Raw genomic sequence first — 15,286 nt, forward strand, 5'->3', positions numbered from 1 at the left:
CCTTTCACTCTAGTTCACTCTAGAATGCAACAAGGATGCTTGTACCACCCAGTTATAGTGCTCCTTACTAATCTATGTACAAATTAAATACATATAGCAATCTTTTATTTTATTTATATTCAATTTATTTTAATTATAAAGTCACTCATTTTTAAATCAATTATATTTTATTTAACTATAAATATTATTAAACATATACAAAGAAAAAAGATAAATAAAAAAATTTTATTAATCACAATTTATTTTTTCTTTTCATGATTATATGATATCTATTAATATTATTTTTTTAATAAATTATATAATAATAGGTAAAGACTCACCTGTAATTGTTTTCATATGAAGTTGATAGTTGAAAATCGTTACATGATATTTAGTCAAACTTGTCAAATCATCTAACGAACGATTCTTAAATATCAACTTCACATGAAAACATCTGTACTTAAGTTTTTACCTATAATAACATAATAATAAAATAAATATAAACTAATTAATAAAATATTAAAATTTGAAAATGATAATTATTTTTATAAAACCAAAATAAAAGTACTTATAATAAAAAATAATTAAATTTTATATAATTATTTAATTATATCGAGTTAATCAGTTCTACCAGTGATCCACCGATTGAACCAGTGACTTAGTGACTCAGTAACTTGACCGGTTCGATTACCGGTTCGGTTTTGATAACTATGAAATGTAGGTAGCTTTTCTTGGTAGTGTGTTGGGCTTAGGGTTTTTTTTTGGATGGGGTGTTGGTACAGAAAAGTCTAAATCAAGCATATCTATCGAGAAGCAAACCAAGGAGCGGACTGGCTTGCCAATGAGAGTTTTAAAATTAATCCTGGCTTTCTTTTCATAGATCAACCCCCGACTAAATTAAGACCAATTCTTACTAACGATTGTAGAGGGATATCCTTTTCCCGAACTGTTACTGTAGTTTCTGCTTTGTAATTATTGGGCTTCGGCCCCGTCATAATACCAAAAAAAAAAAGTCTAACTCCAAAAATAAATTGGGTACGTAGGCCCAATGTCTTCTCCAAAACTCATATAAATCCCATCCGACTTCAGGCCCAACACTCTCCTTTCGTTAATTTCAGTTCACTGTGTCTCTGCTAAGTGCAAAGCATTCTGGAGTGAATAGTGCAGCACTGCAGCCATAAACAGGAAAAGTGGAAAACAGCGAGAGCAGAGGACCATGGTAACAATTGCTGCAGCCAACGCCACCAAGAGAATAGAGACCTACGAGGAGTTCGCAAAAGTACACGCCATACTCCTCGCTGCTTCGGGCTTGCCGGAGTCCCTCCACCGCCGCCTCTTCCAGAAGCTCTCCGCCGAGTGCTTCGACGGCGGTAACTACTTCCAGATCGAGCCATGCGAGGAAGGCCGCCAGAGGCTCCTCGTCCTCACCGCGGAGTCCATGGCAAAGCACTCCGACGTCTTCCTCGTCGACCATGCTTGGACCTTCAGACTCACCGATGCTTACAAGCAGGTACTTCGAAATCTCTCTCTCTCTCTCTCTCTCTCTCTAGGGTTTCTTTCTCTCTCTGTAAACTTTATAATTTATGCTTGGAGCATGTTTCGGTAACACATGAAAAAAAACACAGGTGTTTTAAGCTTTTAGCAATGAAATGCTTATGATGATTGGTAAGCTGTTGAAACTATATTATAATCAAATATTAATAATTTTAGACTAGAAAAAATAGCCTTATTGACATTGTAACTGTTATTTCTTGATTTTAGTTTATTTTGCTTTTTATTTTAATTTAACTTTTTTGTTCTGTTTTGTGTGGAGCTGCATGAGGTTCCGGGATTGGCGGAGAGGATGGGGGCGTTGATGTGTGTGGATATTAATTTGAATGCAGAGGGAGAAGATGATGGAGCTTTGAGTGATACACGTGGCAGTGTTACGGAGGTTCTGGAGAGTGAGGTTCGAGAAGCAAAAGAGAAAAGTGATGGTAAGTTGAGGTGGTTGGAGCTTGAGGGGCTTGACATAAATGATGAGGTGCTCTTGTCTCTCGAATTACCAACTAGATTTCCGGTGCGTATTTTTAATCATTCTTTCCATGTGTTTAGTTTTCATGGAATGATTGTGTGATGAAGACGTAGTACATAGTGATGCTTGCTAAGCAATTTAGGAATGTTATATTGGTTATGTTTGTTTCTGAATTCTGGAATAGAGAAGCACTCAATTTGGAGGGAACAAATGAAGCATACTGTAAATGTTACGAATTGAAATAAGCACTGTATGCGCAACTTGGTCCTCTAATCTACATGCGTTTATGTGAGGAATCATACTTGGTTGGCTTAAGCATATATTTATAAGTATTATTTGAGTAGGAATGTGGCAAACTTCTTTATAAGGACTAGTTATTCTTTAAGGAGCTTTAGGCTTCCAGGTAGGAACAAGAACACAACAAAAGAAATTGTTTTGTTTTGTTGTTTGTTCTCTCTCTCTCTATTTGTTAAGTCACCACCTTTTAAACTATTAAAATCTCAGAAAGTCATAGTAATTAATTTGGAACATTTTTTTATAAGTTTTTAATTTTAAAATAATAAAAATAAATCAATTAACTTTTATAATTTTTGAAATTTCATTTGTTATTTGTGCACGTTTTAATTCAAGTATTTCGTAATCTATGATAAAAGAGCATTGGTGTGTGTTGAAAATTTCTCAAGTAGTTACCACTAACATAAGAAAAGGTACACATATAACTCCCAAGTCTTCACCGCATTTTGTAAGGGTGTGGGATGAGAACTTAATTTTTGTCTGTCAATAAATTTATGCTGAAAAGAAAATTGGATAACCTACTGAGTGGGATAAGACTTGATTTGTTGTTGAAGGAAAATTAGATACCAAAAAGGTTATATTGTTTATTATTTCATGGATTCATTGATAATAGATAATTTATATTGCAGATATGTAAAAATGATAGAGTAGAAATGTGGCCAAGAAAAGTGAATAAAGACGGTTAGTTAAAGACTCAATGTGGCCTATGGCATGCATCATGCAGTGTTTAGTATCATGTATTGATCGTTCGATTTATTGCATTGTCGAGTTATTCTGTTTTTCAGCTCATTGTTTTGGCTTTTATCAGATTTGTTTTTCAAAGTAAAATCAATCTGTGTTTTCATTTTGGAATTTGAATACTCATGCACTACCTCCCCCTTTTGTTTTTCAGGATTTAGTGGCCCTTAGCCTGCTTGGAAACAAGCTCAATAGAGTGGAAACAATTGTTCAGGAAGTTAGCAAATTTAAACAACTTAAAGGACTCTGGCTGAACAATAACCCGGTTCTAGAAAAAGGGTAAGTTTTTGTATATTGTAAACATTGCTTCTAACTGCATACACCTTTTCATGTTTATTTCTAAAGAGAAATAAATTACTTTGCTTTTCTCAGTGATAGTGAACTTGCGGATGCACTTCTTAAGGAGTTGCCAGAACTGGAAATTTATAATTCAACTTTCACAAGCAATTTTGGGGAATGGGCATTGGGGTTCTGTGCAGGGATATATGAAAAGGATAACCCAGGAAATGTTGATCAGGCTAGTACTCCATTGCAGAGTGTGTCAACTCTTGATCTTTCAAATAGAAATATTCACAATTTAATCAACAAGGTTAGGCTGTTCTTATGCTTCTTTTTTATATATTCTATAATTTTTTAAAATATCTTCCCGTTATTTCTCAAAAGGGCTAGTAGAAGACTTGAACGTGTCACTAAAATATGGTAAACAAAATAAAATCAATAAAAGTCAACATGCATGTCATACATAATCATTATTCCAGAAGTCCTTTTGTGAACTTCATCTGACTTAAAATTATGTTATGGTTTTGCCTTTTTGGTTAGGCATTTACACCCAATTGTTTGCCATCTCTTTCATGCCTGAATATTCGTGGAAATCCATTGGAGCTAAACTCAATTGGTGGCTTATTAGATCTACTAAGGACATTCCCTTCATTGTGTTCTTTGGAGGTACTTTACATTTATGCTATCACCTTTTCCTTTTTAATCCTCAAGCTTCCTTTTTTATATGCTTTAATCTATCTTTATTGCCATATTATGGTCACCGATGTTTTGGCCTTTTGGAATTTGATCAATTTTTAGGTGGATATTCCTGGTCCACTTGGAGGAAGTGCCATTGAAATCCTGGAATCACTTCCTAACATTTCCCAGCTAAATGGCATCAGTGCATCAAAAATATGGGAAACTGGAAAGCATGTTATAGATTCAGTGCTTCTTCCTCGTCTTCCGGAGTGGACTGCTGATGACCCTCTTGCTGATCGTATTGTAAATGCAATGTGGCAATATCTAATGACATATAGACTTGCTAATGAAGAAAAATTAGATGAGACTTCTGTTTGGTACGACCTATGTTTTGATTCATATGTCAATATTTTGCCATTCAAATGGTTGGATTTAGTGTTTCTTGAATAATGAATGCTTAGTTCACTCTCCCAATGATACACAAATTATGTTTGGAAGAGAGACTGAGACTGAGAGACAGAAACTAAATTAAGTCTCTGTATTGTGTTTGGTGTAAAATGTACAAGACTGAGTTATGTCTTAATATTATATTTGGTTTAAAATAAATATGGGGATTGAAAAGTAGATTTGGAATTGGAAAAGTTAGATGAGAGTATTTTTGGAAATAAATGTTATTAAAGTTTCAGTCCTTATCTCTAGAAATTTTAATCCCATGTGTTCCCATTTTCTGGAGGTACTAAAGGTAGCGTTTGTTGAGGTACTGAGACAGAGACTGGGAGACTGAGACTCAGTATCATGTTTGTTGGTTTAGAGACTGATACTAAATTTTCTGTCTTTATCTCCAAAATTTCAGTATTTCAATACCTCCAAAAAGTAGGGACACAGGGGACTAAAATTTTTAGAGATGGAGACTGAAATTTTAATAACATTTTATACCTAAAATACTCTCATTTCAATTAATTAATTCCAATTTTACCCTTTGTGCAAATTAAATTAGAGTTTCATTCTTGTTTCAATTTCTGTCTCCCACTTTGTACCAAATAGAATACTGATATTTATTTTAATCTCTGTCTCTTAGTCTCTGTCTCTCAATTTCAGTCTTTCCGTCTCTGTCTCTCCACCAAACGCTACCAAAGGGACTAAAATTTTGTGTCTCGGGACTGAAATTTTAGTTCCAGTCTTTGATCACCAAACACAACACTCAGTCCCAATCCCCCAGTCTCCCCAGTCTCAGGAAACAAACGCAGCCTAAAATTACTGACCCTTGTTTTGAGTCCTTCTTAGGTATGTGATGGATGAACTGGGTTCGGCTTTGCGGCATAGTGATGAACCAAATTTCAGAGTGGCACCTTTTCTTTTCATGCCTGATGGTACTTTGGCATCAGCTGTGAGGTTAGCCTTGATATTTTTCAATTTCAAATTTGTGATTTAGTGTAGAAGCCATTATTTTGATGTTCTATGATGGCTTACTATATAATTATACTTTATATAGTGTATAGCATCTTTTTATTGAAATTTCATGATAAAAGTTCATCTCCCCAGTTCTTGTTCACTCAGTCATTTATGTGTTCTGATTTCATTACTAGTATATCTCATGTAAGAGATTTCTATATATGAAAATGCTATTATCCTCCTTTTTTATGAACTACTTGTAGTTTGTAATAGGTTAAAAGTTGTCATTATACAAGTTGTAACTTTACCATTTGCCCAGCTTTTCTATTCTGTGGCCAACACAGAACGTTATAAAAGGTGATGAATGCACTCGTGATTTTCTACTTGGTATTGGGGAGGATAGACAACGTTCTGCCAGACTTACTGCCTGGTTCCACACACCAGAGAACTATTTTGTCCAAGTATTTCTTCTATTGCTAAAATAGATTATGATTTTATTTATGGTAAAAAATCTATCAGTGGTTTGAAGCTAATCAATTTCACACTTTCAGGAGTATGAGAAGCACAATCAGAAATTGCAATCCAGAAAGTTAACATTACCCAAGGTGCAGTCTTCTGAGACTAGAAGCATTCGTCATCATGATGGGCGTGCTTTACGTGTCTACACAGATATACCGCATGTGGAGGAAAACTTGACACATCCTGATTTTGTAATCAGTAAGTTTAATGCCTGTACTTAATTCTGTTCTTAGTTCATAATTAATAACTAATTATTTGTCAAAAAAATTAATAACTAATTAATAGATAATCGTACAAGTACTGAATATATTTCGCATGGAGTCTAAATTGAAATTTTCTTGTGTTACTTGACTTGAACCTTTCCTCTATTAAAGGAGAATGCTGACTTTTGGTTTTGAAAAGGTTCACCTCAGTTTGATTCAATGGTTTCACTCATGTAAATATGCTTTGTGGAACTGGACCTCACTTTCTCTTATGTTTTGGCCTACAGCAAAGGAACCAAAAGATGCGGATATAATATGGACAAGTGAGCAGGTAGATGAAGAGATGAAGAAAGCTACAGGAATAACAGATCATCAATACATCAACCAATTTCCATTTGAGGCATGTCTTGTAATGAAACATCATTTGGCAGAGACAATTCAGAAGGTGACAATAGTTAAATCCTTGTGGCGATTCTGATGAGATTTTTCTGGAATGTGTACTATACTTATGCTTCCTTGGATGCATAATTACTTTATCTTTGCTTGATAATAAATCCTCTCTCTTTTTGGGGTGGGGATACTTGCCTCAGGCACATGGATCTCCTCAATGGCTGCAGCCTACTTATAACCTTGAAACACATCTGTCTCAACTTATTGGTGACTATCACGTACGCAAAAGAAAAGGACTAGACAACCTTTGGATCTTAAAACCTTGGAACATGGCCCGAACTATTGATACAACTGTAACTGATAATTTACCTTCGATTATCCGGCTCATGGAAACAGGTCCAAAGATTTGCCAGAAGTATATTGAAGAACCTGCTTTGTTCCAGGGGAAAAAGTTTGATCTCCGTTACATTGTATTGGTCCGGAGTATGAATCCTTTGGAGATATTCCTGTCAGATTGTTTCTGGGTATGTCAGTGCTTTTTTTAGGTTCCAACTAAAACGTACTATGGAATTTAAAGAACTTGTTTTCAACTTCTCTCTGTTTTATTTGCTCTCACTGATTCTAATGGCAATGGATTTTATCTTGTGGTTTCAGGTTAGGATAGCGAATAATAAATATTCTCTGGACAGAAGTAGTTTTTTTGAGTATGAAACTCACTTCACCGTTATGGTATGTCTTAAGTGCTATTTTCTTCAGTCACTAGATCTTCAGTCATTGCCCTCCTTTACTCGAGAAGTTTTAACATTCTCACTACGTGCTATACGGATTTCAGAATTATCGTGGAAGAATAAATTTCAAGAATACTAAGGATTTTGTGAGGGAATTTGAGGAAGAGCATCAAGGTAATTGAGAAAACTGCCAGATTCTGGACTTAATGATCAAACTTTTTTAAAGTTTGAATATGAATAGTTCTTTGACACACCTCTGTACCCTTTTTTTCCTTCAGTTAAATGGTCAGATATACATACTCGAGTAAGAAACATGATTCTATCCGTATTCGAGTCAGCTGCTGTTCTACATCCAGAGATGCATAGTACAAAATCAAGGGCCATTTATGGTGTAGATGTCATGTTGGACAGATATTTCCAACCAAAGATACTTGAGGTTTGTAACTGAAAACTATGGTAAAATAAAATTCCAAGGAGGCAAGGAGTTTCATATTTCATAGTTCATACGCTCCTTCAGGATGCATTCCCCCGCATGAATTCTGGAATTACATGTAAAATAATGGTATTTTGCTTTTTATGCAGGTGACATACTGTCCGGACTGTACTCGAGCATGCAAATTCGACATGGAGATTGTGGTAGGAGACGGAGGTGTTGCCAAGGGGTGTGATTTTTTCAACAATGTGTTTAGTTGTCTCTTTTTGAATGAGATTTCACAGGTTAGCCAGTTGTATTGCAAGCATAATTAGGAACGAAGGATTTTAATTATAGCCGCATGGGTCAAAGTTTCTTGGATTTCGGTGTTTGTGTAGTCAAGGATTGTTGCACAAGCTAAAATACGGTTTCAACGAGCTTGTGTCATCGAGGATTGTCATGTGTGTTGTAGTTAGCTGGTGTGGTTGTTGCACCGAGAACATCCAAGCGTTTGTGTTATCAAGGATTGTCAGGTATGGTGGTCGCAAGTCGCAATGAGGATATCCAAGCGAATGTTTCGTTGAGGATTGTTGTGCGTTCCTTTGAAAATTAATTTGACTTTTTTTAAACAATCCCACTAGGTAACCGACGGAAGTCTAGCCAACAAGTGTTTTTAAATTGCACTCCTGCTCTGTATCCGAATAACTCGGACTCACAACGACATATCTCGGAATCAACTTTCAAATATTCAAAACCTCACCTAATAAAATAACCGTTTCTAGAACCTCTATAGCGCTGGCCATGAATGCTTCCCTACAGGCGAAGGTTTAGAGAATCACCGAGCTTTTGGCAGCCGAACAAAGTAATGATAAGGAGAAGGATGACTGCAAAAATGTCAACGATGGCAACCCTAATGAAGAACACCGCTCCGAATCAAACATGAAGATAGGGAGAACACCTCACAAAATGGAAAGGCGGAGGACCATTCTCTTTTCCGAAGAAATAATGAATTTCCGAAGAAATAATGAATTTTGAAATGTCAAAAAATTTTAATTGACACCCTATAAAGGGATTGGAGACCCCAAAGTGCACGTTGCTAAGTTTGAATCTATGATGTTTCTTAACGATGCCTCTAAAATACTTTGAACCAATTTAGTATCATAAAATGTAGTGTGTATGGATTCCTCAATTATTCTAGCATCTTGATGATAAACTCTATATGCTTTACTATTTGTGGAATATCCTACAAATAAATACTTATATGCTTTTGGATCAAATTTTTTCAAATTATCTTTTTGGCCAAGGATTCCTTACTCCCACTTTTGTGTGGGAGTATGATTAACCTACAGTAAAATAATTACAAAATGTATCTCGTTTTTTTTTTTTGAAAAATTTATTAATTAAATTTTGACCCCTCAAATTATTAGTTTTTAATTTTGACCCCTTTCCCTTCTTTGGTACGAGAGACTGAGAGATTACTGATTTTTGGAGAGCATCAACCAGGTTGAAGCCTTTCTCTCCTTCCCTAACTCTGCCCTCACTCTCCACCCTCCTTAGAGTTCTTGAAAAATCCTAATTTTGCCATCCCCGTTCTTTTTCTTATTTCAGATTCAGGGGCATTTCAGAGAAGAGAAGCAGTTAGGGTTTTCAGACAACTGCAATCCCTGCCATTCTCATACCCTTCCTCTGCTGCAAATTTCCGCGACCTACTTCCGCCGACGCGCCACGCCTCCGCCGCCGACGCACCCTGCCTCCGCCTCGCCCTGCTTCGGCCGCCGCACCACGCCTCCCACGCTCAATAAGACAAGAGGTTTCTGCGGCCCTAAATCGCTCATCTGGTTCATCTGGTTCATCAGGCCCTAAATCTGCACCTTGATTTCATATTTCGAATCTTAAATGTGTTGTATATTAGGTATATTTTCAACAATTTGTTAATATAAGAGATTTATTTTACTGTTCATAGACGATTCAATACCCGGTGGAACATGCTGAGAAATTTGAGAAATTTGGCATGTCGCCTTCCAAAGGTGTTCTTTTCTTTGGCCCTCCGGGCTGCGGCAAAACCCTGTTTACAAAAGCAATTGCAAATGAATTCCAGGCCAACTTCGTAAGTGTCAGGGACCTGCATTGCTTCTGCAGTTGGCCTGGCATTCCAAAATCCACACGGTCCAAAATTCATAAATCTACATAGAGTTTTTTTATAAGTTTATTATTATTATTATCTAATCAAGCTTTCTCATCATTTGCCTCCTGTGATGGGTGACAGATATCTGAGGTTGTCAATACTCAATTCCATGAAAGATCTGATAGATATCTGTCGGGAGCACAAAATTGGGGCAATTGGTAAATTTTAAATTGCTGTTGTTACTATATTACCCTATTTGGCTGCATGTCATTGTTTTCATGTCTTATCCTAAAAAAAATGCTAGTCATTCCTCATTTGACAAGATGTTGATGTCTTTCCTGTTCAGTTCCTATGCTGATACTGAATTTTTGTTTATTATCCCTTTTTTCTGGTTCACGCGTTCTAGTAATTGGTTAGTGAAAACTGTTAATGCTATCTTATAATTGAAATTTCTTTGGTTTGTGAAAGTTGTCCTAAATTCCCCCATATTCTAACCACATTGAATCTGTTGGTCAATCAAATGGAATAGTTTCGACAGCTTTTTCTTCCATGAGTGTTTTAAATTTTGATATTATTACTTTTATCCCAGCTTAGACTTTAGTGTAAGATGTGAGTGTGTGTGCGTGATTCCATGAAAGATCTGATAGATATCTGTCGGGAGCACAAAATTGGGGCAATTGGTAAATTTTAAATTGCTTTTGTTACTATATTACCCTATTTGGCTGCATGTCATTGTTTTCATGTCTTATCCTAAAAAAAATGCTAGTCATTCCTCATTTGACAAGATGTTGATGTCTTTCCTGTTCAGTTCCTATGCTGATACTGAATTTTTGTTTATTATCCCTTTTTTCTGGTTCACGCGTTCTAGTAATTGGTTAGTGAAAGCTGTTAATGCTATCTTATAATTGAAATTTCTTTGGTTTGTGAAAGTTGTCCTAAATTCCCCCATATTCTAACCACATTGAATCTGTTGGTCAATCAAATGGAATAGTTTCGACAGCTTTCTCTTCCATGAGTGTTTTAAATTTTGATATTATTACTTTTATCCCAGCTTAGACTTTAGTGTAAGATGTGAGTGTGTGTGTGCGTGCGTGCATGTTTTATCCTTTAATACCTTCTAAATGATGAATATTATTTTTCAAAATTTGTACTGATTTTTCATCTGTTCAAGTAATTTGTTTGTGGTTTCTTTGTCCAAGGTTAGGTCTGGTTAAGTTTGTAATGGGAATGGGTATTTTTCGTTACAGGAAGAAGAAAGTAATATATGGCTATTTAAAATTGTCAAACTCTTAATTCCATTTTCGAAAAAGTTTTTTTCTTTGATATATTTTAAGTCTCTTCTGCCTTATGAGTTTTCCATATTAGAAGAAATAGTGGGAGAAGAAAAATTGGTAAGAAAAAACAAATGAAGAATGGGTTATTTAACTGTAAATTTTTATAGTTATGTTTTCTGTGCTCCTATGAATGCACTTTATGCTCAATTTTATATTGGCAGCAGGGTCATTTTTATTGTTATATTTTAATCTCTCTTGTCTATTCTCTCATTTCTGGATTTTTTTTTCTTGTAATGTTTCATGTATTCAGTCTTAATTAGAGCTTGATCATTATTTGTATCCCGGATAAAGGTGATGAATCAGGGCCAATCATACTTCATCTGGATTCTTTGAGTCTTCACTCTAGCATATCACTATTTGATAACATCAAAAGGTTAGGATGAAGTAGCACTTGATTTATTGTATACCATATATGTGACATATCTAGTTTATTTCTGCTCTGGTTATTAGTTCTTAAACATATCACAGCTTCCATATCTTGTGACTTCAATACCATCCTATGTTACAAGTAGGTGTTTTTCTTATGTTCTTGTAATTTGTAAGCATATATGTAGATTAATGTAAATTTGACCTCACCATTGTTTTATATTATTCATTCAACTTGGCCCAGTATTCTTAAAATGTATAGTTACAAACAAGCTATCTAAATCCATACATATGCTTATAGAGAAAATCATGTGTCACAAAATGGTCCTCTGGCCTTCTATCTTAATGACATGATACAAGTTTGAAAACTTTAAACATATGCAGATTTTACAGTTTGAATGAAAGGATTGAAATAATGAATAGTTATTAATTATTATAAGGATTGTACTGTTGTTGTATTTAATGGTGCCACTGAACATGGTTTGTCCAAGTTAGTTGTCATGTTGTTCCAAGTCATTATTTCAGCAGGAATGGCATATGCATATCTAATCTTGCGAACAATCTATTTCTATGGATTGAGGTGGCAGCCAAGCAAACTTTGCGGGGTTCTCAAAGGGAAAACGATGTGTTCTTCAGTGGCCGCGAGCGGCGGGGATTTTGTGACATGGGATCAGAAATATAGATAGATTATAGATAGAGGATATATACTCTTTAATATTTTGTTGTCCTTTGCACCCACCGCATGCATAGCTGGCATTGCCAATTGTTCTTGTCTTTCTGTTTTTTTTCTTATAGTTTCACCATTAGATTTTGGATTCACGCTTCTTCATTTTCCCTTAATACAATAAATGAAACTCGTGTCCAATTCCATGATTCCTAAGATTGACACTATTGGATTGATTTCAATTTTAAAAGATTGTGATTTGTGATGGCTGGTACTCGGTGTTTGGCAATTTATTTACAAACTTAAGTTTCATTTTGAATTGTGTATTGGTGTTTAGGAAGTTATGGGTTAGGAATTTTCTCATGAAGGGGTTAATAGCGAGCATACATCATATGATCAGTATGAGAAGGAGGAAGAAAAACATGAGGAAGTTGATGTGGATTATATGGATGAGGACGACACAAATGTGGAACCAATGTTCGATTATCACGGCTTCGATGAAGGGTATAACATTGACTCACTCGAAGACATTGGGATGATTGAATTTTGGAACATCAGGGATGAAGATGTATGTCATTTTCACTTTTCTGATGTCGACATTGCATTTGAGTTCTACAATAGATATGCAAGGACAAGAGGCTTTAGTGCTCGGAAGAACAGGACTAGGAAGAGTCGTGCGGGCGCACTTAAGTTGAAGAATTTTGTATGTCATCGTGAAGGATTTAGACCGCCAAATAATTACGGCATCGGAAACCTTAAGAGAAAACCTACACCCGAGACAAGGTGTGGCTGCAGTGCAATGATGGAGATTCGTGTAGATGCACCTAGCGGTCGTTGGTTTATTTCTTATTTTTCTGATGAACACAATCATCCGCTTCTGGATCCTCGGTTGACTGGATTGCTCCCTGGGCATAGATTCATGTCCGAGGCTGATATTGGCCACATGGTTAACATGAAAAAGGGTGGGATTAGTGTTGGGCAGATATATCGGGCATTAGCAAATCAGGCAGGTGGCTACGAGTATCTCTCTTTCACGCAAAGGGACATGTACAATAAAATAGCAAAGCAGAGGCGCCAATTACCCGGTGATGCATATGCAGCTTTGAAGTATCTAGAAGATCAAGCAACAAATGACCCTTCTCTCTATTTTAATCATCACATGGATACCGATGGTACTTTGCGCAATTTATTCTGGTGCGATGGTCTCAGCAGGGCCGACTACTCATTATTTGGCGATGTGCTGGCGTTTGATGCTACCTATAAGAGGAATAAATATATGTGTCCACTGGTGGTATTTTCTGGTGTCAATCATCACAATCAAACAATTATCTTTGCTGCTGCTTTAATTTGCGATGAGGAAAAAGACACATACAGGTGGTTGCTACAACAACTGAAGGTAGCAATGAATGGGAAAGCACCTGTTTCGGTGATCACGGATGGTGATCTATCAATGAAGTTCGCCATTGAGAAAGAGTTTCCTAATGCACATCATAGATTATGTGCATGGCATCTGATTCGCAACGCAACAAGTAACATTGGCAAGCCCCAGTTTACATCCATGTTTAAAAAGTGTATGCTAGGCGACTATGAAATTGATGTATTTCGTCAAAAGTGGTTTGAAATGGTTGAGAGATTTGGTGTCGAAAACAAGAATTGGGTCCTAGATATGTATAAAAAGAGACATTCATGGGCAACTGCACATATAAGAGGGAAGTTTTTTGCTGGTTTTCGGACTACTTCTCGGTGCGAGGGATTAAACTCGATCATTGCAAAGTATGTCAACTCAAGGTACAATCTGGTTGAGTTCATTCAACACTTTAATCGTTGTGTCGACCATATAAGGTGGAAAGAGGTCCAGGCTGACCTCGCCTCTGTGAATGGGAGACCCATTATGCAAACCTGTTTTCAACAGTTAGAGAGGAGTGCTGCCAATGTTTACACCCTATCAATATTTCATATGTTCCAACCAATCCTTGTACGGGCTGCATCAATGAAGGTAATAAATATGAGGCAAACTGGCTCTTATGTGATTTACTCTGTCGGTTTGGACCAAACGCCAAATGAGATGTGGCGTGTATTCTGTTGTGACATTGAGATGGAATTCAATTGTTCATGTATGAGAATGGAATCATTTGGCATACCTTGTGAACACGTAGTTTGCATCTTGGTGCATGAAGATATAGAGGAGTTGCCAAGGTCATTAGTCTTGCCTCGGTGGACCAAGACTGCCAAAGTGGGTTTGCAAAATGCGGTTGGGCTTCATTGGGATTCTTTGATGCTAAGTCAGTACGGTTGTTTGATGGATTGGTTTAGACAACTAGCCAACTTTGCTTGCCGAGATAACGAGAGATTTATCTTTACACGGGAAATGGCTATGAATTTGTTGAAACAATTTAAGGAGGAAGATGCTGCACAAAAAGGGGGGGGTCAATGATGCAGATAGTGTAAGAGATGGTGTGCAAGTGGATGCTTCTGGAGCTGGGCTTGCAACCAATGATCTCGGACATAGCATGCCAAGGGACCCAAGAAAATGTAGGACAAAAGGGGGGGCTTCACAGTCCAATAAAAGAAAACATCGATGTGGACATTGTGGCATGGAGGGCCACAATCGAACAACTTGTCGTGTTCGTCGTGGCATCTCACAGTCAGAAGGCCTTGGAAATGACACATTTGATAATGACTCGGATGACCACATGAACATTGAAGATGACTCATTTGTAAGTATCTTTACCAATGAGGTATGACAAAGTTTTATTTGCTGCTTATTAGCTAGTACTAATGATATTATATTGCTGATATTATAGGTATATGATGAGAGTGCTTCCTACAGTAGCAATGAGGTGCTGTAATAAGGTATGGTTAATGCTTTAATTTTCTGGTATCCTCTAATTTTTAGTTGATTTGGGATTGGTGTAATTTTTAATTTATTTCTGTTATATTTAATCTTATTCGAATTCAGCTTTTGCGATGGTTGATGTTGTTCGTGTTTATAACTAAAGGTTGAGGTTCGTACTCTTGTTATGGCATCATAGAAATGTGAAGCATTTGCTTTTTTATTCCATCATAGAAATGAAAAAAGAAAAAGGTATCTTGGTTGATATATGTGGAGATCATATCTCCGATGATCTGTCAAAATAAATGGAACTTGATTTGCTGCTGGATTTTGTGTTT

At 36.3% G+C, this 15,286-nt stretch overlaps 1 protein-coding gene and 1 pseudogene across 2 annotated transcripts; both read left to right on the forward strand.

Moving 5' to 3' along the window:
• Nucleotides 1-992: 992 nt before the first annotated feature.
• Nucleotides 993-8,210, forward strand: LOC107630468 (tubulin-tyrosine ligase). Of its 2 annotated transcripts, none has more exons than XM_016333604.3 (15): nucleotides 993-1,489; nucleotides 1,793-2,038; nucleotides 3,180-3,304; nucleotides 3,398-3,614; nucleotides 3,845-3,970; nucleotides 4,103-4,359; nucleotides 5,267-5,374; nucleotides 5,694-5,835; nucleotides 5,926-6,091; nucleotides 6,384-6,541; nucleotides 6,687-7,010; nucleotides 7,141-7,215; nucleotides 7,319-7,388; nucleotides 7,493-7,650; nucleotides 7,797-8,210. In XM_016333604.3, the coding sequence occupies exons 1-15, from the start codon at nucleotides 1,196-1,198 to the stop codon at nucleotides 7,959-7,961; spliced, it is 2,631 nt and encodes an 876-aa protein (XP_016189090.1). In that variant the 5' UTR covers nucleotides 993-1,195; the 3' UTR covers nucleotides 7,962-8,210. The 2 variants fall into 2 exon arrangements, with proteins under 2 accessions (XP_016189090.1, XP_088364453.1); XM_088508327.1 differs by having other exon boundaries at nucleotides 1,076-1,489; nucleotides 1,802-2,038.
• Nucleotides 8,211-12,458: 4,248 nt separating this feature from the next.
• LOC107630469 (protein FAR1-RELATED SEQUENCE 5-like) lies at nucleotides 12,459-14,812 on the forward strand (annotated as a pseudogene).
• Nucleotides 14,813-15,286: the final 474 nt, after the last annotated feature.

This window comes from Arachis ipaensis, chromosome B3, assembly GCF_059453495.1.
Source record: "Arachis ipaensis isolate K30076 ecotype BB chromosome B3, ASM5945349v1, whole genome shotgun sequence".
In the NCBI taxonomy this organism is placed as follows: domain Eukaryota; kingdom Viridiplantae; phylum Streptophyta; class Magnoliopsida; order Fabales; family Fabaceae; genus Arachis; species Arachis ipaensis.